Below are 23,023 nucleotides of genomic sequence, written 5' to 3' on the forward strand. Positions count from 1 at the left end.
GGCTCCAGATCAACTACCACACAACGAAGGTTCTGGAACATTTCCATATCTCAGGGGACCTCATTTCCACGTGACTCTCTTTCATATTCCCCTTTGTCACAGAAGGCTAGGTACAGTGGTCAGGGTGAGATCTCAGCTCAGGCCCAAGGCTCTCAGACCTCAAAGTTCTGGTCCTGCAAGGGCCCCTGTCCTCTCTTGAGACCACTCCTGGCTCTCTCTGCCGAGAAGGAGCTGCTGGCAGTACATCCTCTAAGAGTTGAGGTCCATCGTGCAGACCCTGAGAAAACTCCTAGGAAAAGGCTCCACCTTCTTGTTTACGTCAACAGAGGTCAATGCCTTTGTTAGTGCTGGGTGTGTCCCATTTGATGCAACTGCAGAGCCATTAGGTAAACCAGCACATGTGTGCGGCCCCTTCCCTTAGACTCCTCTGGGCCCTCGTGACATAGGCTCAGAAGACTGCCAGCCTCAAGCCTTACCTCTTCCAAGGGACGGCCACACCGTCTTCCAGGATCTTCTGTCCCATGAATCTCAGTTGCTGTTTGGAACTCAAAGGAGAGAAAAGACCCTGCCTGCGGGGTCTCTTTGGGCTGGGGCCTTCCCCCGTGGGCTGCTCTCCCTCATTCTCCTTTTCTTCTTGCTTCTCTTCCTCCTCCTCCTCCTCGTCCTCCTCCTCAGGGGTGCTCTCGGATTCCACATTGCCCATCCACTGGGCCATGTTGAGATGAAAGACACGGCAGCTGAAGCCCTGCAGGACGCCGCCCTTCACGTGCTGCTGGAGGATCTCCAAGGTGGGGAAGACCCGGCAGCAGGCCATGCACCTGTAGCCGATCTCCATGGTCACCATCCAGTCCGGTGTCTTGGCCCTGGGTGTCTCCTCGACGGCAGGTGACCCTGATGGGCTGCCTGGCTCTGCCATTTCCTCATACCCTTTCTCCTCCCCAGTGGGCTCACTGTCAGACAGGAGGCTTTCGGTGAACACATCAGAGGGGCAAGTGCCTACTGTGCACGCATCCTCAGGAAGGGTCATTTCTTCTATCGTCAGCTGCTTTTCAGGCAACTCCAAGGGTTTCTTTGTCTTCCAGGAGACAGCGACACCCTTGTTCACTTGTACCTGCATGTAGTATATTTTCATGCCCCTTTCCTCTTTGTCTGGGTGCAGATAGTCCTTACAGGGTGAAGAGAGTGAGGAGGAGACACAGTGTGATGGGGGAGCGGTCTCCCCTTCTTCCTGAACCTGGGCTAGGGGTGCTGTAGGCCAGGCAGTGTCTCGAAATCTCCGCATTGCTGAAAAAGGAAATTAAAACCATAATAACATGCATGGGCCGTGCCGGAAGCTGAGGGAGCAGGTGTGGTAGACGAGAGAGGGACATTTGCATGACGTAGCTATGTCGAGAGCTTGGTGTCTGTTGGCCGTAGGATGGAGCGGTGTATCTGGTGTCATCTGTGGGCTTTTCATGTGCGTGGGGGGGATACTGGAGTGGTGTGTGTATACAGGGGTGTGGAGTATGGTGGTGAGGGCTGTGGTATGTGAGGGATGCGGCTGGATGCGTGTATGACAAGGAGTGTGATTTTGGTAATATCGGTGGTGCATTTCTTGTGGAATGGGGCTGTGGTGCTTGGGGTTTATGTGTGCTGTGAGAAGGGCTGTGCCTGGAGGGCAGATGTATGTGTGAGCTGTGTGGACCTGAGCTGGATGGTCCTGCTCTCAGGCTGGAGGTGTATGATGCAGAACTCTGTCCTTCTCTGGAAGCAAAGGCAAAGACAAAGCCTACATTTTCCTCTGAAGATGCTTAATCTGGTCCCTCTTCCCTCCACCTCAAGCCCAGACCTGTCCGGCCCCTGCTCCTTGACTTCCCCACCATGGTACTACCAGTATTCTCACCGCACCCCCAGTCTCAGCTGGCATCCACGCCCTCGGAACAGCTCAGCCATCCTGCCCAGGCTCCTCCACAGAGCCCTCATCACCTCTGATGACCCTGGATTTCCTCTCAGCCTCCCTGGGATCTGTGTGCCTCCTGCCTCACAGCCAAGCACCCCCTCACCTGAGGAGCCCCGCACCCTTACCAGCGTAGCTGAGCTTGCATGGAGTAGAAGTACAGAAGAAGTATTTAGGGGCAGAGGAGACCTCCATTGCCCCTGGGCTGCAGCCTTGGGCCACCACGGTGGATCCAAGCCGAGGGGGATCCTCTTGTGACTTCGAGATTCCTGAGGGAGGAATGAAAGGCTCAGGGTGGGTTCATCAGTCCTCTGTCCACAAATATTTACTGAGTGTGTGACACGTGTCAGGTGCAGTGAATACACACAGTTGAGAGTGTGGTTCCCAGTGGATCCTCCAGGATTTAATTCCAATCAATACTTATTCTCTCACTGTCTAGTTGGTAATGTAGGCCTCGGTGGTGACTGTGAGTGTGTGGGAAGAGTGAGTGATGTGTATCAGTTAAGTCTGTGGTAAGTGTGGGGTTGGCATGGGGAGCACAGTGCAGACGTGTCTATCTGTGTCTGTGGCCTTTGTGTGCATTTTTTCTGTTCACAATTCAGGAATTCTGGGAAATGTAACTTTTCCTCATTACATGGTGTGGCTTGTATTTATGGTGCGTGTTCAGTCATTCATTCACCAAGATTCAGTAAGCAGCTACTCCTGTGTATCCGGCACTCTTCCATTGTTGTAGTCTTTGGTAACGCTGCACATTCTAGTAGGGGAAGACACACACTAAACAAAACTACAATAAATATATAATACATCACCTGGTGGTAAGTATATAAGGGTTGCCAGACTTAGCGAACAAGAATACAAGGCACCCAGTTAAATTTCAGTTTCAGATAAACCCAGAATAATTTTTTAGTGTAAGTATTCCCATGCGGTATTTGGCCTGACTTAGTTTTAGTGTAAGTATGGCCCATACAATATTTGGGACATACTGATACTGCAAAATTACTTGTTCTTTATCTGGAATTCAAATTGAACTGGATAGCCCATATTTTCTCTGGCAATCCTGACATGGGTTACTGAGACTGTGGTTTACTGTGGTTTGTACAAAGCGGGTCTGGCATTACTCAAGAATGTGTTACAAGTGTGGTGTGTATGACACGTGAATGGTTCTTACAGAGGTATTTAGCGATGGCTGAAGTTAGCTGTGTTTGTGCGAGAGTTGTGGAGATACATATATATATATATATATATATATATATATAGTGTGTGTGTGTGTGTGTCCTATATATATAGTGTGTGTGTCTATATTCATATCTCATCTCCAGCGTTTGGTGTTGGAGGAGAGGATTGTGATACAGGTGGGTTGTATGAGAACGTAGTACAGGAGGGATCTGTGTATATACCTCCATGTGCTGTGTGTGGTTTACTAAGGAAGTTATATGTGGGGTGTGTGATATTTTTGCTGCATCAGAGTGTACATGGGTGTATGAGTTACTGTCTCATAAAACACCCCTAACAAGAATTCTGTATACACTCTTACGTACACCGAGTGTCAGCCAGGTCCAGGCAGGGTGACAAGAACTTTACCACGCAGACGTTATATCTGGTAAGCACTCTAACCCCATTCATCTCGCTCTTCTCTGCACTACCACACACACACACACACACACACACACACACACACTCTCACACACCCACACACACACAGGAACATAGAGCAAAATATTCTGAATGGTCAGGGGCAGTCATTGCCTTCCCCAGCCTGTCCCAGCCACTGCCTGGAAATCTGCCTGCTGTCTAGAGCTCCATTCCCAGGGCCCATCTTACAGTCTCCAGGGCCCTGGGCCTGGTAGGAGCTACTGGGCTCCAATCTGGGGCAGAGGCCTCTAGCTGGAGCTCTGGGGTGACCACCCCTCTCCCAGGGCAAGCTACTCGCCTCTATTTAATGCACGCAGGCACCACGTGGCCCGTGGCTCTCAGAGCTCCCCGCAGGACCCTGAGGCCATTTCTCACCCCCGCTCACGTGGTCTCAATCTCTGGAAAACCCTTCCCTTCCCTTGATCTCCTTTGGGAAATTCTTCCTGTTGAAGGAATAAATCCTCCTTGCTTTCAATATGACACCATCCCTAGACAAAATCTTCTTTCAAAGTGCATTCCACTTGTCAAGATATTTTTCAACAGGGCCTTCAACTCATGGGGCTTCCCTTTCCACTTTGGTAAAAGAGGCCAAATAACTCATGGGTCTCTCTCAGCATCCTTGCATCCTTCACATCCCCCACCTCATGACCCCAGGGAAAGATCCAAGAGAATAAGAGAGAAATCGGGGACTGAGAAAAGCTGCACCTCTAGGTCTGTGCAAGCAGGATGCAGCCTGCTGTGAGTCCGACAAAGCTCCAGGCCCGGCTGCCCCAGGAGAGAGTCCTCAGACCAGCGGAGCTGACCTCCCATCTCCCAGGGGGCATCTGGCCGTTCTGTGCCGTCTCACAACACAGGGGCCCTCCAGATAGATACGGCAGCATCAGTGAGACAAGGTCTCTCGCTCCCTGCTTCACAGGTGACACGTTCTCAGTCCCCCGCTTCCTAGAGAAGCTTCAGTTTGGCAGAAACCCATGTGCCCAGCCAAGTTGACCCCACATACCTCCTCCGTTCTCGGCAGTTTCCTGGGACTCTTCATTTTCCAGATGTTTCCTCTTTTGTCGCCATTCCATCGTACCAACTAGAAGTCTCCCTTAGAAGATGCCTCAAGAGATGTCCAACTCCTCCTCTTCCCTACAGGTTGGCCCTTCTTGGCTCTTGGGCAATCCGTTGAAATGATTCAATACAAACAAAAATAGTCAAGTCTCCTAAATGTCTGAAAAACTTGTACCACTTAGTGAACCAGCAGTACTGCCTAGTGCTCACCAGGGCTGTTATGTTTGCAAGGTTGCCAGGCGCACAGCGGAATTCTGTGACCTCAGTGATGACATCAGAGCATTCGGTGGACCTAGGTTGAGCACAGTGTCTGCAGTAGCACAGGCCCCATTTTCAAGAACAATTCCTTTTTCCCAGCCGAAGCTTTCCCGTGAAAGGGAAAGGTTCCTACCATATCTATTATAAATTGTATCATACCATGTCTATTATAAAATTCACATTTTGATTGGAGATCTTTTCATGTCTTTTCTAGAGAGATTTAATATGAATATTTTAAATGGTCTCCAGTTTCCCTGTGGATTATTGACATTTTAAACTCTGCACTTCAATTTTCCCTCAATACGTGTAATTTTGTCACAGCTATTTCTGTACTTAAAGATGAGGAACTATATAATTGATTTCTTCATTTTTTCCCCATCTCTTTCCAAGTTACTGCAGTTGATTGTGTCTTGCGACTGAGTGAAAAATGCTAGTCCTTGAGTCAGGACATTGGGCCCTTTAGCAAGTAACTCAACCTATCTGGGCTTCAGCTTCTGTATGTGCGATCAAGAGGCTTGGACTAGCTGACTTTTCAAATGCTGTGTTTCTTTGATTCACTCTCACTTACTGATCTGCTCCTTAAGAAGAGGGTCTGTTCTCATAAAGTAACAACAGTCTTTCGTACTCAGTTTGTTAGTTATATTGCCTTCTACGTATGCTTAGCTCTAAATAATTTATATGGCTCTTGTGACAATTTTTAGATCTTCTTTTTTTCTTATTTTCTTTTACAGTTTCTAATTTGTTATCGCCACTGTAGAGGAGCCTGATTGATTTTTAAAATTTATTTTTTTTTATTTTTTATTTTTTTAAATTTATTGATCTTGTATGTGTGTGCCTTGTTGAACCGTGTTATTAGTTCCTGCTAGTTTATCTGTGGGTTCTTTTGGGTCTCCTAGATAAATGAGCATATTAAATGTAAATAATGTGTTCTTTGGATAAAGTTTATTTTCTTACATCTATATATATAGAAGCAATATGTTGAATTGATTTAAATATTTAAATACTTACACACCTGTTATCACAATCTAACGTTCTTTATCTTATTTTCTTTCAATCAATATTATGTTTTCAAGATTTATCCACGTGAATCCATATAGATCTAGGTCTTTGATTTTTGACTGTTTGATATTATGTGATCACATGCATATAGCATCATTTATTTTCCATTCAAGCATTATTGGACAATTGGATTGTTTCCCTCCCTTCTCTAGAACAAACAATATTTCCTAGAATATCCCTGAAGATGTCTGACAGTCGAGAAGGGCCAGGCTGCCCGAAGGATTGCTACTTGCTTTTAGCCACCTTCCAACAGGCCGTCTCCAGCCAGCAATTTGAAGCACAGCTGAAATGAGAACTGCCCCAAATGTGAAGATCTTAGGAGCTTCCTAGAAGGTGGGAGGTTAATGATAGGCATCCTGCTGGGATCCCAGGGGAGTCTGAGCTGGCCTGAAGCTCATCTTCCTCCTCCACCTCTCAAGAGAAATGTGGAGGAAAGAAGACTTCAAAAACTGTGAGCAGGCAGAGGGAGGGATATTGGGGGCCGAAGCTGTAACTGAGGTCTTAGAGTGGGCTGTGAGCACGCAGAGCCTCTCGAGAGCCAGGCTCTGCCTTCTGAGGACTTCTCCCGTAAGGCTGTTCATAATTCACGTGATACCAGCCATATAGAGCCGACTTGGCCCACACTGTCACAGAAAGCCTTATCAGAATCTCTTCTTCTTCATACACTCTTGTGTCTGTTACTTGGTTATTGCCTTTGGTACTCCACTGATGTGAACCACAGTCGCCAGGGGATGGAGGACACTAGTGACCCATCTTGCTCTGTGGCCTCAGTCCACAGCTGGAGGGTAAGGGAAGAGGCCAAATGAAGGTCAAGAAGGAAAGATGGAGTTTGAAGAGAAGACCTGAGTTAAGGGTGTCTTCTCAAGTCTTGATGACTGAAATGTAGCTCCAGTACCTGAAGTCCTGCTTGTTCTCAAGGCTGACCGCGGGGCTGGGTGCACTCAGTGAAGGAACCGTATACACTTAGTATTTCCTTGCTTGCTCACACTTGCCCTCCTCTGATACACCCTCTGCAAGACTGATCTTCCCCTGAAACAACTTTCCACCTGCTACTGTCATCTCAGGAACATTTGCTTCCCCTTCCTAGTGTCCCCCTAGAATGCCATTGCAGCCAATTCATAATTTGATAATCATGCTTCTTACCATAGTCTCAGCTACTTCTGAGAAATTTTATTCACTTTATTCCATAGTCTTCACCCATCAATAATCTTCCTTAACTTCCTAGCTGCAGGTTAACCCATTTGGAATCATTTCTTTTTCTTTCTCTTCTTTTGCAAATCCTTTCTATCTTTTAAGGTCTTTTTCTTGTCTCTCTACCATCCTGCCTTCCTGAACTTCTTTTTTTTCCGTTTAAGTAACCTTTCAATCTCCTTCCCCAGTTTCCTCATAAACATTGAGAGTTTATTCCTCACACGTTAGACAGCGGTTTATGAATGGCCAGGCATAATGGACTCAGAATGAGTTGGCACCCCCGAGGTACCTGTCTTGCTGGGGAGCCACAGGTGAAGGGCTGTCTGCTGGACACATGTTTGCATGGAGTCAGGCTGAGTGGCCTCAGGGTGTTTGCCCTGCACTTGTGTGTGTTTCTCCCTAGTTGGTTTCCTTGTCCAGCCACCTGTGACCTCCCTCCATCCAGCCCAGGGAATCCTTCTCATCACAGGGGTAGGATGTTTGTCTCATTTTCCATCACATCCTTTCCCCAAAGTTTGGTTGTGAGTTGTTCCCATTCCAAAGACCTTTCCTCTTTGAAGAGAAAAGAGAAAATCTTTTCTCTCCTTTCCTCTCACTTCACTTCTGCTCTATTATCTCCTCCGTCCAGAATGGCCCACTGACTCACATGGGTGTAGATCCGAAGATGGCAAAAACTGCCAGCAATTCTGAGATAATAATACGGATGGATCAGGAAAACTTGAAAACCTTTATCCCTCCACATTAAAAAAAATTTGCACTTCCAGTGTATTCAGTGTCTCAGTGTAGAAACACAAATGATAGAGAAATTGAATTACACTCAAGTTTTTCTTTCCTCCTTTCCTGATTTATTCTAATCCTCAGTGCTATCATGATGAACTATTTGTTAGGTAAAGTTTCAGACATTTTCTACCCATGCACACTTTTCTTTTTTTCACATAAGAGTGTGAACTAGGTCACTTTCAACATGCTGTGATTCTGTGATTCACTGTCTCCCACCGAGTCATCCACGGATAAAGTCATCTGTTTCACGGAGAACTATTTCCAATAGCTAATAGCCAATGTCTGTGGAGTGCTTACTCTGTGTCGGTTTCTTGTAACTACTTTACAGATCATTTGTACAGCGTACCCATGGACCAGGTACAATTATGACCCCCAAGTGACAGATAAGTGCAGATAAGTACAAATAAATAGAGGCCAAGTGACTTGCCCAAGACGCTGGAGCAAATCAAAATCCATGCCTCTGTAATCATTTTGCTCTATTGCCTCTGTCTGGGAGGCTTGATGATTTGGCAACTAAAACCTTAAATATCATGTTCCATTTTTATATCTGTGACACAAGCGTGGGGCTGTGATACGGGGTAACTAACCTGACTACTTTTGAAAACCCTTACGCACATGGATGAAAGTAAGCCAGGGACTGCAAGCCATAGATTTAAGGTTTCCTACCAACTTTTAAAAATAGCTTCTTGAATGCAATTTATGTAGTGTCAAGTCTAGGATGTAGTCCAAATAGTAACAGAAAAATGGAGATATGTAGGAAAATACTTAAAGTTGACAAGTATTGGGAGTGTAGTATTTTGGGGGCCAGCGTGTAGACCACAGGAAAACTTGCTGTTTCCATCCCAAAGGGAAGAGCCCTACGTTGCAACTGCCAAGGTCCCTGGGGCAGCAAGTGTGCTCACTGCTTAGTAAAGAAGCATCCTCAGTTTGATAGAATCATATGGGAGCCTTACATTTGGTTAGCAGTTCTACATTCTTGATGTAATGATATTTTCAGGGTGTGGGAGCGTATCAAGCTCTGAAAATACCCTTGGAGAGATCTGCTTATTAAGTTTGGCTTTTTCAATCTCCCTACTACTTCTTTACTAAACACCAGGCGGTTTCCTTCACTTTTCAGAACCATGTTGTTTTTCCCTTGTCTAATGAACTTTGAAATACTTTTGGATGAGCTATTAAGTTTGGGAAAAAATAAACATCTCTTTAAAATAAGGAAGATAATAACAATGACAAGTAAAAAAAGCTCTAAAACAGAGAATATCCTCCATTCTAGCCAATGACGGAGTGGAAGGTTCGTGCTCGCTGTCCAGGACGTAGAAATAAAAGCTGAGGAGGCGCTGAGGCGTCTCCTGGATCTCTATGAGCCTCCATCATTTCTGCTGAGTAGGGTTGACAGATAAATTATAGGCTGTTTAGTTAAATATGAATGTTTGAAAAACAACGAGTACATTTTGAAGATAAGTATGCCCCAAATAGTTCATAGATTATACTTATACTAAAAATAATGACTTATTATTCATGTGAAGTTCAAGTTTAACTGGGTATCCTGTATATTTATGTCCTAAATCTGACAGCCCTACTGATGATCCACAATGGAGGCAGTTGAGGAGGGGTACATGCTGGCTCTCGGACAGTCAGAAATGGCTTCAGCAGATCCAGGTACAGTATGAAGTTCTTTTTGTATGTAGCTCAGAAGCCATGGCCAGCCCTTGACTGCAAGTACTGCCTCGGGTTTCCCTGAGGTGGGGTAAACCTTCCTCTTAATGGCCTTTTGGTAAGTCTGGAAGACCATATCCAAGGGGAGCCCCAAAGTCAGTTTCATCCTCACAACCATGTTTCCAATTCCTGGAATTGGCTGCATGTGACTCACAAGAGCTGAGGAGGTTTGTGGAAGTTGGGAGTGTCATAGCTTGAACCCTTTGTAGGTAAAGTTTTCCTGTTGTGAGAGTTTTAACAGGAGCAATGTGAAAGACTCCAGGTCCCCAGGTAGATAGAAATAATCCTGTTCTACCTGTGTGTATGTGACAAGTCTCTAATAGTTCAGAGAGCAAGTATCTGGTCTTAGAAAGACTGATCCAAGCTTGGATGTTTCTGGTGACAAGGCAAGGTCCTGAGTTTCAAGTTCACCTTTTATGGTTGAGGAGACAATAAGGTGGTCAGAAGGGAAATCATGGAGGAGACCTTGGCTTCATCCATCGTGCAGGCTTGTATATGTGGTCCTATGTAGATTGTGTTTCAAAGGTGGAGCTTGTTTACAACTATGAACATTCTCCGATGTGCTTTTTGGACCTTCATTCCCAGAGCGAGAGCAGTGCCGAGGCTCTAGAAATGCCATGGATATTCTGAGCTGTCAGTGGCATTTCCCCGGTACTGTTCCCTTGGTGCCGCTCCTTGAAATGTCCAAAGGGATTATCATGTGTCTTGTGGCGGGTCCTAGCATTGTGAAAGGAAGCTGCTGCACCTGGCTCAGAGGATTTCGGATGTGGTGGGAGGAGGAGTAGTACTACGACTATAAATTGTATCACAGCATATCGATTCCATCTTGAGAGTGGGGTTGGGGGGTTATGAAGGGGGGCTTTTATTGTACTTTTATACATTGTACCCTTGAAACTAATTCAATTTTTAAAAATTAATTAATTTATTTGGGGCTGCATTGGGTCTTTGTTGCTGCTAGCGGGCGTTCTCTAGTTGCAGTGAGCGGGGGCTCCTCTTGGCTCTGGTGCACGGGCTTCTCATTGCAGTGGCTTCTCTTGTTGCGGAGCATGGGCTCTAGGCACGCAGGCTTCCGTAGTTGTGGCACGTGGGCTCGGTAGATGTGGCACGGGCTCTAGAGCGCAGGCTCAGTAGTTGTGGCGCGCGGGCTTAGTTACTCCGTGGCACGTGGGATCTTCCCAGAACAGGGCTCAAACCCATGACCCCTGCATTCGCAGGCATATTCTTAACCACTGCTCCACCAGGGAAGCCCGATAATTCAGTTTTTTATGAAGAGAAGATTCCTAATATTATTCCAAAATTTTAAAAATATGTAGTTGGATAACACTATGAAAAATTAACTGATATATTCTTTTATTATTTCTCTTTGCTCCCTGGATCTTTTTCCCCATCCAGTCAGCTAGGCACTCTGAGTTCATTGCATTAGGAAGGTAAAGACTCAGCAGAAATGAGGGAGAAAAACAGAAAAGTCTCAGCTTTGGAATGTTCACAACGGAGGCCACAGTAGAACAGGTGAGAATTCTGTGAACCAAAAATAAATGTCGTCTCAAATGCAAAAAAGTATTCTCTGCACTGGGAGGCAGGAGAGGGAGGGAGGGAAGGACTGAAGGAGAGAGATCAGTGTGGCCAGGGACATGGAGACTGTGCTTGAGGACGATATGCCCAGGAAGAGAATCAGAATCTGGAGAAGATTCAGCCTGCACGTGATCATTGCCTCCAGCCAGCACCCTCATCTCAGACGTTGGGAAATTCAGAGAGAGAGTGGGAGTACGTCAGGAGGGCCACGCGCATAGTCTGTGTGGCAGGGGTTGTGGCCGTTCCCTATTTGTGAGGAGTCCCCAGCAATTTGCAGGCCTCTTCTGGAAAATGCTGGCGGACGTCTCTAGTGCTTATGTGAAAGCTTGTTCACAAACCTTGAAAGATACAGATGTAGATGACAGATAGATGCATAGATAGAAAAATGTCCTTAAATAAAAGCTCCAGGAAAGGTTTGGAAAATGCCCTTTATTGCATAGGACGCTTCTATTGTCATATGATGTTAGACTGAGTGCCGGTCCCTTCATCCTCCTTCAGACCACGGCATTCTGTCTGCTACTCTCCCGAGGGTCCTTTCTTCTCCCTGGAAGGGATAAAACAACTGAGGTAGAACAGGAAGAGACAAGAAGCACTCCAAGCTCTGCTGGTCAGGGTTACCCTCCAGCATTGCCTTAATGCTCAGAGCCACACACACCACAGTGAGCTTGGCTCCAGATCAACTACCACACAACGAAGGTTCTGGAACATTTCCATATCTCGGGGGACCTCATTTCCACGTGACTCTCTTTCATATTCCCCTTTGTCACAGAAGGCTAGGTACAGTGGTCAGGGTGAGATCTCAGCTCAGGCCCAAGGCTCTCAGACCTCAAAGTTCTGGTCCTGCAAGGGCCCCTGTCCTCTCTTGAGACCACTCCTGGCTCTCTCTGCCGAGAAGGAGCTGCTGGCAGTACATCCTCTAAGAGTTGAGGTCCATCGTGCAGACCCTGAGAAAACTCCTAGGAAAAGGCTCCACCTTCTTGTTTACGTCAACAGAGGTCAATGCCTTTGTTAGTGCTGGGTGTGTCCCATTTGATGCAACTGCAGAGCCATTAGGTAAACCAGCACATGTGTGCGGCCCCTTCCCTTAGACTCCTCTGGGCCCTCGTGACATAGGCTCAGAAGACTGCCAGCCTCAAGCCTTACCTCTTCCAAGGGACGGCCACACCGTCTTCCAGGATCTTCTGTCCCATGAATCTCAGTTGCTGTTTGGAACTCAAAGGAGAGAAAAGACCCTGCCTGCGGGGTCTCTTTGGGCTGGGGCCTTCCCCCGTGGGCTGCTCTCCCTCATTCTCCTTTTCTTCTTGCTTCTCTTCCTCCTCCTCCTCCTCGTCCTCCTCCTCAGGGGTGCTCTCGGATTCCACATTGCCCATCCACTGGGCCATGTTGAGATGAAAGACACGGCAGCTGAAGCCCTGCAGGACGCCGCCCTTCACGTGCTGCTGGAGGATCTCCAAGGTGGGGAAGACCCGGCAGCAGGCCATGCACCTGTAGCCGATCTCCATGGTCACCATCCAGTCCGGTGTCTTGGCCCTGGGTGTCTCCTCGACGGCAGGTGACCCTGATGGGCTGCCTGGCTCTGCCATTTCCTCATACCCTTTCTCCTCCCCAGTGGGCTCACTGTCAGACAGGAGGCTTTCGGTGAACACATCAGAGGGGCAAGTGCCTACTGTGCACGCATCCTCAGGAAGGGTCATTTCTTCTATCGTCAGCTGCTTTTCAGGCAACTCCAAGGGTTTCTTTGTCTTCCAGGAGACAGCGACACCCTTGTTCACTTGTACCTGCATGTAGTATATTTTCATGCCCCTTTCCTCTTTGTCTGGGTGCAGATAGTCCTTACAGGGTGAAGAGAGTGAGGAGGAGACACAGTGTGATGGGGGAGCGGTCTCCCCTTCTTCCTGAACCTGGGCTAGGGGTGCTGTAGGCCAGGCAGTGTCTCGAAATCTCCGCATTGCTGAAAAAGGAAATTAAAACCATAATAACATGCATGGGCCGTGCCGGAAGCTGAGGGAGCAGGTGTGGTAGACGAGAGAGGGACATTTGCATGACGTAGCTATGTCGAGAGCTTGGTGTCTGTTGGCCGTAGGATGGAGCGGTGTATCTGGTGTCATCTGTGGGCTTTTCATGTGCGTGGGGGGGATACTGGAGTGGTGTGTGTATACAGGGGTGTGGAGTATGGTGGTGAGGGCTGTGGTATGTGAGGGATGCGGCTGGATGCGTGTATGACAAGGAGTGTGATTTTGGTAATATCGGTGGTGCATTTCTTGTGGAATGGGGCTGTGGTGCTTGGGGTTTATGTGTGCTGTGAGAAGGGCTGTGCCTGGAGGGCAGATGTATGTGTGAGCTGTGTGGACCTGAGCTGGATGGTCCTGCTCTCAGGCTGGAGGTGTATGATGCAGAACTCTGTCCTTCTCTGGAAGCAAAGGCAAAGACAAAGCCTACATTTTCCTCTGAAGATGCTTAATCTGGTCCCTCTTCCCTCCACCTCAAGCCCAGACCTGTCCGGCCCCTGCTCCTTGACTTCCCCACCATGGTACTACCAGTATTCTCACCGCACCCCCAGTCTCAGCTGGCATCCACGCCCTCGGAACAGCTCAGCCATCCTGCCCAGGCTCCTCCACAGAGCCCTCATCACCTCTGATGACCCTGGATTTCCTCTCAGCCTCCCTGGGATCTGTGTGCCTCCTGCCTCACAGCCAAGCACCCCCTCACCTGAGGAGCCCCACACCCTTACCAGCGTAGCTGAGCTTGCATGGAGTAGAAGTACAGAAGAAGTATTTAGGGGCAGAGGAGACCTCCATTGCCCCTGGGCTGCAGCCTTGGGCCACCACAGTGGATCCAAGCCGAGGGGGATCCTCTTGTGACTTCGAGATTCCTGAGGGAGGAATGAAAGGCTCAGGGTGGGTTCATCAGTCCTCTGTCCACAAATATTTACTGAGTGTGTGACACGTGTCAGGTGCAGTGAATACACACAGTTGAGAGTGTGGTTCCCAGTGGATCCTCCAGGATTTAATTCCAATCAATACTTATTCTCTCACTGTCTAGTTGGTAATGTAGGCGTCGGTGGTGACTGTGAGTGTGTGGGAAGAGTGAGTGATGTGTATCAGTTAAGTCTGTGGTAAGTGTGGGGTTGGCATGGGGAGCACAGTGCAGACGTGTCTATCTGTGTCTGTGGCCTTTGTGTGCATTTTTTCTGTTCACAATTCAGGAATTCTGGGAAATGTAACTTTTCCTCATTACATGGTGTGGCTTGTATTTATGGTGCGTGTTCAGTCATTCATTCACCAAGATTCAGTAAGCAGCTACTCCTGTGTATCCGGCACTCTTCCATTGTTGTAGTCTTTGGTAACGCTGCACATTCTAGTAGGGGAAGACACACACTAAACAAAACTACAATAAATATATAATACATCACCTGGTGGTAAGTATATAAGGGTTGCCAGACTTAGCGAACAAGAATACAAGGCACCCAGTTAAATTTCAGTTTCAGATAAACCCAGAATAATTTTTTAGTGTAAGTATTCCCATGCGGTATTTGGCCTGACTTAGTTTTAGTGTAAGTATGGCCCATACAATATTTGGGACATACTGATACTGCAAAATTACTTGTTCTTTATCTGGAATTCAAATTGAACTGGATAGCCCATATTTTCTCTGGCAATCCTGACATGGGTTACTGAGACTGTGGTTTACTGTGGTTTGTACAAAGCGGGTCTGGCATTACTCAAGAATGTGTTACAGGTGTGGTGTGTATGACACGTGAATGGTTCTTACAGAGGTATTTAGCGATGGCTGAAGTTAGCTGTGTTTGTGCGAGAGTTGTGGAGATACATATATATATATATATATATATATATATATAGTGTGTGTGTGTGTGTGTCCTATATATATAGTGTGTGTGTCTATATTCATATCTCATCTCCAGCGTTTGGTGTTGGAGGAGAGGATTGTGATACAGGTGGGTTGTATGAGAACGTAGTACAGGAGGGATCTGTGTATATACCTCCATGTGCTGTGTGTGGTTTACTAAGGAAGTTATATGTGGGGTGTGTGATATTTTTGCTGCATCAGAGTGTACATGGGTGTATGAGTTACTGTCTCATAAAACACCCCTAACAAGAATTCTGTATACACTCTTACGTACACCGAGTGTCAGCCAGGTCCAGGCAGGGTGACAAGAACTTTACCACGCAGACGTTATATCTGGTAAGCACTCTAACCCCATTCATCTCGCTCTTCTCTGCACTACCACACACACACACACACACACACACACACACACACTCTCACACACCCACACACACACAGGAACATAGAGCAAAATATTCTGAATGGTCAGGGGCAGTCATTGCCTTCCCCAGCCTGTCCCAGCCACTGCCTGGAAATCTGCCTGCTGTCTAGAGCTCCATTCCCAGGGCCCATCTTACAGTCTCCAGGGCCCTGGGCCTGGTAGGAGCTACTGGGCTCCAATCTGGGGCAGAGGCCTCTAGCTGGAGCTCTGGGGTGACCACCCCTCTCCCAGGGCAAGCTACTCGCCTCTATTTAATGCACGCAGGCACCACGTGGCCCGTGGCTCTCAGAGCTCCCCGCAGGACCCTGAGGCCATTTCTCACCCCCGCTCACGTGGTCTCAATCTCTGGAAAACCCTTCCCTTCCCTTGATCTCCTTTGGGAAATTCTTCCTGTTGAAGGAATAAATCCTCCTTGCTTTCAATATGACACCATCCCTAGACAAAATCTTCTTTCAAAGTGCATTCCACTTGTCAAGATATTTTTCAACAGGGCCTTCAACTCATGGGGCTTCCCTTTCCACTTTGGTAAAAGAGGCCAAATAACTCATGGGTCTCTCTCAGCATCCTTGCATCCTTCACATCCCCCACCTCATGACCCCAGGGAAAGATCCAAGAGAATAAGAGAGAAATCGGGGACTGAGAAAAGCTGCACCTCTAGGTCTGTGCAAGCAGGATGCAGCCTGCTGTGAGTCCGACAAAGCTCCAGGCCCGGCTGCCCCAGGAGAGAGTCCTCAGACCAGCGGAGCTGACCTCCCATCTCCCAGGGGGCATCTGGCCGTTCTGTGCCGTCTCACAACACAGGGGCCCTCCAGATAGATACGGCAGCATCAGTGAGACAAGGTCTCTCGCTCCCTGCTTCACAGGTGACACGTTCTCAGTCCCCCGCTTCCTAGAGAAGCTTCAGTTTGGCAGAAACCCATGTGCCCAGCCAAGTTGACCCCACATACCTCCTCCGTTCTCGGCAGTTTCCTGGGACTCTTCATTTTCCAGATGTTTCCTCTTTTGTCGCCATTCCATCGTACCAACTAGAAGTCTCCCTTAGAAGATGCCTCAAGAGATGTCCAACTCCTCCTCTTCCCTACAGGTTGGCCCTTCTTGGCTCTTGGGCAATCCGTTGAAATGATTCAATACAAACAAAAATAGTCAAGTCTCCTAAATGGCTGAAAAACTTGTACCACTTAGTGAACCAGCAGTACTGCCTAGTGCTCACCAGGGCTGTTATGTTTGCAAGGTTGCCAGGCGCACAGCGGAATTCTGTGACCTCAGTGATGACATCAGAGCATTCGGTGGACCTAGGTTGAGCACAGTGTCTGCAGTAGCACAGGCCCCATTTTCAAGAACAATTCCTTTTTCCCAGCCGAAGCTTTCCCGTGAAAGGGAAAGGTTCCTACCATATCTATTATAAATTGTATCATACCATGTCTATTATAAAATTCACATTTTGATTGGAGATCTTTTCATGTCTTTTCTAGAGAGATTTAATATGAATATTTTAAATGGTCTCCAGTTTCCCTGTGGATTATTGACATTTTAAACTCTGCACTTCAATTTTCCCTCAATACGTGTAATTTTGTCACAGCTATTTCTGTACTTAAAGATGAGGAACTATATAATTGATTTCTTCATTTTTTCCCCATCTCTTTCCAAGTTACTGCAGTTGATTGTGTCTTGCGACTGAGTGAAAAATGCTAGTCCTTGAGTCAGGACATTGGGCCCTTTAGCAAGTAACTCAACCTATCTGGGCTTCAGCTTCTGTATGTGCGATCAAGAGGCTTGGACTAGCTGACTTTTCAAATGCTGTGTTTCTTTGATTCACTCTCACTTACTGATCTGCTCCTTAAGAAGAGGGTCTGTTCTCATAAAGTAACAACAGTCTTTCGTACTCAGTTTGTTAGTTATATTGCCTTCTACGTATGCTTAGCTCTAAATAATTTATATGGCTCTTGTGACAATTTTTAGATCTTCTTTTTTTCTTATTTTCTTTTACAGTTTCTAATTTGTTATCGCCACTGTAGAGGAGCCTGATTGATTTTTAAAATTTATTTTTTTTTATTTTTTATTTTTTTAAATTTATTGATCTTGTATGTGTGTGCCTTGTTGAACCGTGTTATTAGTTCCTGCTAGTTTATCTGTGGGTTCTTTTGGGTCTCCTAGATAAATGAGCATATTAAATGTAAATAATGTGTTCTTTGGATAAAGTTTATTTTCTTACATCTATATATATAGAAGCAATATGTTGAATTGATTTAAATATTTAAATACTTACACACCTGTTATCACAATCTAACGTTCTTTATCTTATTTTCTTTCAATCAATATTATGTTTTCAAGATTTATCCACGTGAATCCATATAGATCTAGGTCTTTGATTTTTGACTGTTTGATATTATGTGATCACATGCATATAGCATCATTTATTTTCCATTCAAGCATTATTGGACAATTGGATTGTTTCCCTCCCTTCTCTAGAACAAACAATATTTCCTAGAATATCCCTGAAGATGTCTGACAGTCGAGAAGGGCCAGGCTGCCCGAAGGATTGCTACTTGCTTTTAGCCACCTTCCAACAGGCCGTCTCCAGCCAGCAATTTGAAGCACAGCTGAAATGAGAACTGCCCCAAATGTGAAGATCTTAGGAGCTTCCTAGAAGGTGGGAGGTTAATGATAGGCATCCTGCTGGGATCCCAGGGGAGTCTGAGCTGGCCTGAAGCTCATCTTCCTCCTCCACCTCTCAAGAGAAATGTGGAGGAAAGAAGACTTCAAAAACTGTGAGCAGGCAGAGGGAGGGATATTGGGGGCCGAAGCTGTAACTGAGGTCTTAGAGTGGGCTGTGAGCACGCAGAGCCTCTCGAGAGCCAGGCTCTGCCTTCTGAGGACTTCTCCCGTAAGGCTGTTCATAATTCACGTGATACCAGCCATATAGAGCCGACTTGGCCCACACTGTCACAGAAAGCCTTATCAGAATCTCTTCTTCTTCATACACTCTTGTGTCTGTTACTTGGTTATTGCCTTTGGTACTCCACTGATGTGAACCACAGTCGCCAGGGGATGGAGGACACTAGTGACCCATCTTGCTCTGTGGCCTCAGTCCACAGCTGGAGGGTAAGGGAAGAGGCCAAATGAAGGTCAAGAAGGAAAGATGGAGTTTGAAGAGAAGACCTGAGTTAAGGGTGTCTTCTCAAGTCTTGATGACTGAAATGTAGCTCCAGTACCTGAAGTCCTGCTTGTTCTCAAGGCTGACCGCGGGGCTGGGTGCACTCAGTGAAGGAACCGTATACACTTAGTATTTCCTTGCTTGCTCACACTTGCCCTCCTCTGATACACCCTCTGCAAGACTGATCTTCCCCTGAAACAACTTTCCACCTGCTACTGTCATCTCAGGAACATTTGCTTCCCCTTCCTAGTGTCCCCCTAGAATGCCATTGCAGCCAATTCATAATTTGATAATCATGCTTCTTACCATAGTCTCAGCTACTTCTGAGAAATTTTATTCACTTTATTCCATAGTCTTCACCCATCAATAATCTTCCTTAACTTCCTAGCTGCAGGTTAACCCATTTGGAATCATTTCTTTTTCTTTCTCTTCTTTTGCAAATCCTTTCTATCTTTTAAGGTCTTTTTCTTGTCTCTCTACCATCCTGCCTTCCTGAACTTCTTTTTTTTCCGTTTAAGTAACCTTTCAATCTCCTTCCCCAGTTTCCTCATAAACATTGAGAGTTTATTCCTCACACGTTAGACAGCGGTTTATGAATGGCCAGGCATAATGGACTCAGAATGAGTTGGCACCCCCGAGGTACCTGTCTTGCTGGGGAGCCACAGGTGAAGGGCTGTCTGCTGGACACATGTTTGCATGGAGTCAGGCTGAGTGGCCTCAGGGTGTTTGCCCTGCACTTGTGTGTGTTTCTCCCTAGTTGGTTTCCTTGTCCAGCCACCTGTGACCTCCCTCCATCCAGCCCAGGGAATCCTTCTCATCACAGGGGTAGGATGTTTGTCTCATTTTCCATCACATCCTTTCCCCAAAGTTTGGTTGTGAGTTGTTCCCATTCCAAAGACCTTTCCTCTTTGAAGAGAAAAGAGAAAATCTTTTCTCTCCTTTCCTCTCACTTCACTTCTGCTCTATTATCTCCTCCGTCCAGAATGGCCCACTGACTCACATGGGTGTAGATCCGAAGATGGCAAAAACTGCCAGCAATTCTGAGATAATAATACGGATGGATCAGGAAAACTTGAAAACCTTTATCCCTCCACATTAAAAAAAATTTGCACTTCCAGTGTATTCAGTGTCTCAGTGTAGAAACACAAATGATAGAGAAATTGAATTACACTCAAGTTTTTCTTTCCTCCTTTCCTGATTTATTCTAATCCTCAGTGCTATCATGATGAACTATTTGTTAGGTAAAGTTTCAGACATTTTCTACCCATGCACACTTTTCTTTTTTTCACATAAGAGTGTGAACTAGGTCACTTTCAACATGCTGTGATTCTGTGATTCACTGTCTCCCACCGAGTCATCCACGGATAAAGTCATCTGTTTCACGGAGAACTATTTCCAATAGCTAATAGCCAATGTCTGTGGAGTGCTTACTCTGTGTCGGTTTCTTGTAACTACTTTACAGATCATTTGTACAGCGTACCCATGGACCAGGTACAATTATGACCCCCAAGTGACAGATAAGTGCAGATAAGTACAAATAAATAGAGGCCAAGTGACTTGCCCAAGACGCTGGAGCAAATCAAAATCCATGCCTCTGTAATCATTTTGCTCTATTGCCTCTGTCTGGGAGGCTTGATGATTTGGCAACTAAAACCTTAAATATCATGTTCCATTTTTATATCTGTGACACAAGCGTGGGGCTGTGATACGGGGTAACTAACCTGACTACTTTTGAAAACCCTTACGCACATGGATGAAAGTAAGCCAGGGACTGCAAGCCATAGATTTAAGGTTTCCTACCAACTTTTAAAAATAGCTTCTTGAATGCAATTTATGTAGTGTCAAGTCTAGGATGTAGTCCAAATAGTAACAGAAAAATGGAGATATGTAGGAAAATACTTAAAGTTGACAAGTATTGGGAGTGTAGTATTTTGGGGGCCAGCGTGTAGACCACAGGAAAACTTGCTGTTTCCATCCCAAAGGGAAGAGCCCTACGTTGCAACTGCCAAGGTCCCTGGGGCAGCAAGTGTGCTCACTGCTTAGTAAAGAAGCATCCTCAGTTTGATAGAATCATATGGGAGCCTTACATTTGGTTAGCAGTTCTACATTCTTGATGTAATGATATTTTCAGGGTGTGGGAGCGTATCAAGCTCTGAAAATACCCTTGGAGAGATCTGCTTATTAAGTTTGGCTTTTTCAATCTCCCTACTACTTCTTTACTAAACACCAGGCGGTTTCCTTCACTTTTCAGAACCATGTTGTTTTTCCCTTGTCTAATGAACTTTGAAATACTTTTGGATGAGCTATTAAGTTTGGGAAAAAATAAACATCTCTTTAAAATAAGGAAGATAATAACAATGACAAGTAAAAAAAGCTCTAAAACAGAGAATATCCTCCATTCTAGCCAATGACGGAGTGGAAGGTTCGTGCTCGCTGTCCAGGACGTAGAAATAAAAGCTGAGGAGGCGCTGAGGCGTCTCCTGGATCTCTATGAGCCTCCATCATTTCTGCTGAGTAGGGTTGACAGATAAATTATAGGCTGTTTAGTTAAATATGAATGTTTGAAAAACAACGAGTACATTTTGAAGATAAGTATGCCCCAAATAGTTCATAGATTATACTTATACTAAAAATAATGACTTATTATTCATGTGAAGTTCAAGTTTAACTGGGTATCCTGTATATTTATGTCCTAAATCTGACAGCCCTACTGATGATCCACAATGGAGGCAGTTGAGGAGGGGTACATGCTGGCTCTCGGACAGTCAGAAATGGCTTCAGCAGATCCAGGTACAGTATGAAGTTCTTTTTGTATGTAGCTCAGAAGCCATGGCCAGCCCTTGACTGCAAGTACTGCCTCGGGTTTCCCTGAGGTGGGGTAAACCTTCCTCTTAATGGCCTTTTGGTAAGTCTGGAAGACCATATCCAAGGGGAGCCCCAAAGTCAGTTTCATCCTCACAACCATGTTTCCAATTCCTGGAATTGGCTGCATGTGACTCACAAGAGCTGAGGAGGTTTGTGGAAGTTGGGAGTGTCATAGCTTGAACCCTTTGTAGGTAAAGTTTTGCTGTTGTGAGAGTTTTAACAGGAGCAATGTGAAAGACTCCAGGTCCCCAGGTAGATAGAAATAATCCTGTTCTACCTGTGTGTATGTGACAAGTCTCTAATAGTTCAGAGAGCAAGTATCTGGTCTTAGAAAGACTGATCCAAGCTTGGATGTTTCTGGTGACAAGGCAAGGTCCTGAGTTTCAAGTTCACCTTTTATGGTTGAGGAGACAATAAGGTGGTCAGAAGGGAAATCATGGAGGAGACCTTGGCTTCATCCATCGTGCAGGCTTGTATATGTGGTCCTATGTAGATTGTGTTTCAAAGGTGGAGCTTGTTTACAACTATGAACATTCTCCGATGTGCTTTTTGGACCTTCATTCCCAGAGCGAGAGCAGTGCCGAGGCTCTAGAAATGCCATGGATATTCTGAGCTGTCAGTGGCATTTCCCCGGTACTGTTCCCTTGGTGCCGCTCCTTGAAATGTCCAAAGGGATTATCATGTGTCTTGTGGCGGGTCCTAGCATTGTGAAAGGAAGCTGCTGCACCTGGCTCAGAGGATTTCGGATGTGGTGGGAGGAGGAGTAGTACTACGACTATAAATTGTATCACAGCATATCGATTCCATCTTGAGAGTGGGGTTGGGGGGTTATGAAGGGGGGCTTTTATTGTACTTTTATACATTGTACCCTTGAAACTAATTCAATTTTTAAAAATTAATTAATTTATTTGGGGCTGCATTGGGTCTTTGTTGCTGCTAGCGGGCGTTCTCTAGTTGCAGTGAGCGGGGGCTCCTCTTGGCTCTGGTGCACGGGCTTCTCATTGCAGTGGCTTCTCTTGTTGCGGAGCATGGGCTCTAGGCACGCAGGCTTCCGTAGTTGTGGCACGTGGGCTCGGTAGATGTGGCACGGGCTCTAGAGCGCAGGCTCAGTAGTTGTGGCGCGTGGGCTTAGTTACTCCGTGGCACGTGGGATCTTCCCAGAACAGGGCTCAAACCCATGACCCCTGCATTCGCAGGCATATTCTTAACCACTGCTCCACCAGGGAAGCCCGATAATTCAGTTTTTTATGAAGAGAAGATTCCTAATATTATTCCAAAATTTTAAAAATATGTAGTTGGATAACACTATGAAAAATTAACTGATATATTCTTTTATTATTTCTCTTTGCTCCCTGGATCTTTTTCCCCATCCAGTCAGCTAGGCACTCTGAGTTCATTGCATTAGGAAGGTAAAGACTCAGCAGAAATGAGGGAGAAAAACAGAAAAGTCTCAGCTTTGGAATGTTCACAACGGAGGCCACAGTAGAACAGGTGAGAATTCTGTGAACCAAAAATAAATGTC

At 46.1% G+C, this 23,023-nt stretch overlaps 2 protein-coding genes across 2 annotated transcripts; both read right to left on the reverse strand.

Moving 5' to 3' along the window:
• Positions 1 to 528: 528 nt before the first annotated feature.
• On the reverse strand, positions 529 to 4,638 carry LOC309816161 (protein FAM170A-like; the record flags this gene model as incomplete). The annotated part of the gene is made up of 4 exons (XM_082646816.1): positions 529 to 545; positions 595 to 1,284; positions 2,065 to 2,205; positions 4,569 to 4,638. The coding sequence occupies 4 exons, from the start codon at positions 4,636 to 4,638 to the stop codon at positions 529 to 531; spliced, it is 918 nt and encodes a 305-aa protein (XP_082502942.1).
• A 7,751-nt stretch (positions 4,639 to 12,389) lies between these two features.
• On the reverse strand, positions 12,390 to 16,499 carry LOC309816162 (protein FAM170A-like; the record flags this gene model as incomplete). Its single annotated transcript, XM_082646817.1, has 4 exons — positions 12,390 to 12,406; positions 12,456 to 13,145; positions 13,926 to 14,066; positions 16,430 to 16,499. 4 exons carry the CDS (start codon positions 16,497 to 16,499, stop codon positions 12,390 to 12,392), a joined length of 918 nt encoding a protein of 305 aa, XP_082502943.1.
• Positions 16,500 to 23,023: the final 6,524 nt, after the last annotated feature.

Source organism: Mesoplodon mirus, assembly GCF_964341445.2.
Source record: "Mesoplodon mirus genome assembly, contig: SUPER_14_unloc_5, whole genome shotgun sequence".
Classification (NCBI taxonomy): domain Eukaryota; kingdom Metazoa; phylum Chordata; class Mammalia; order Artiodactyla; family Ziphiidae; genus Mesoplodon; species Mesoplodon mirus.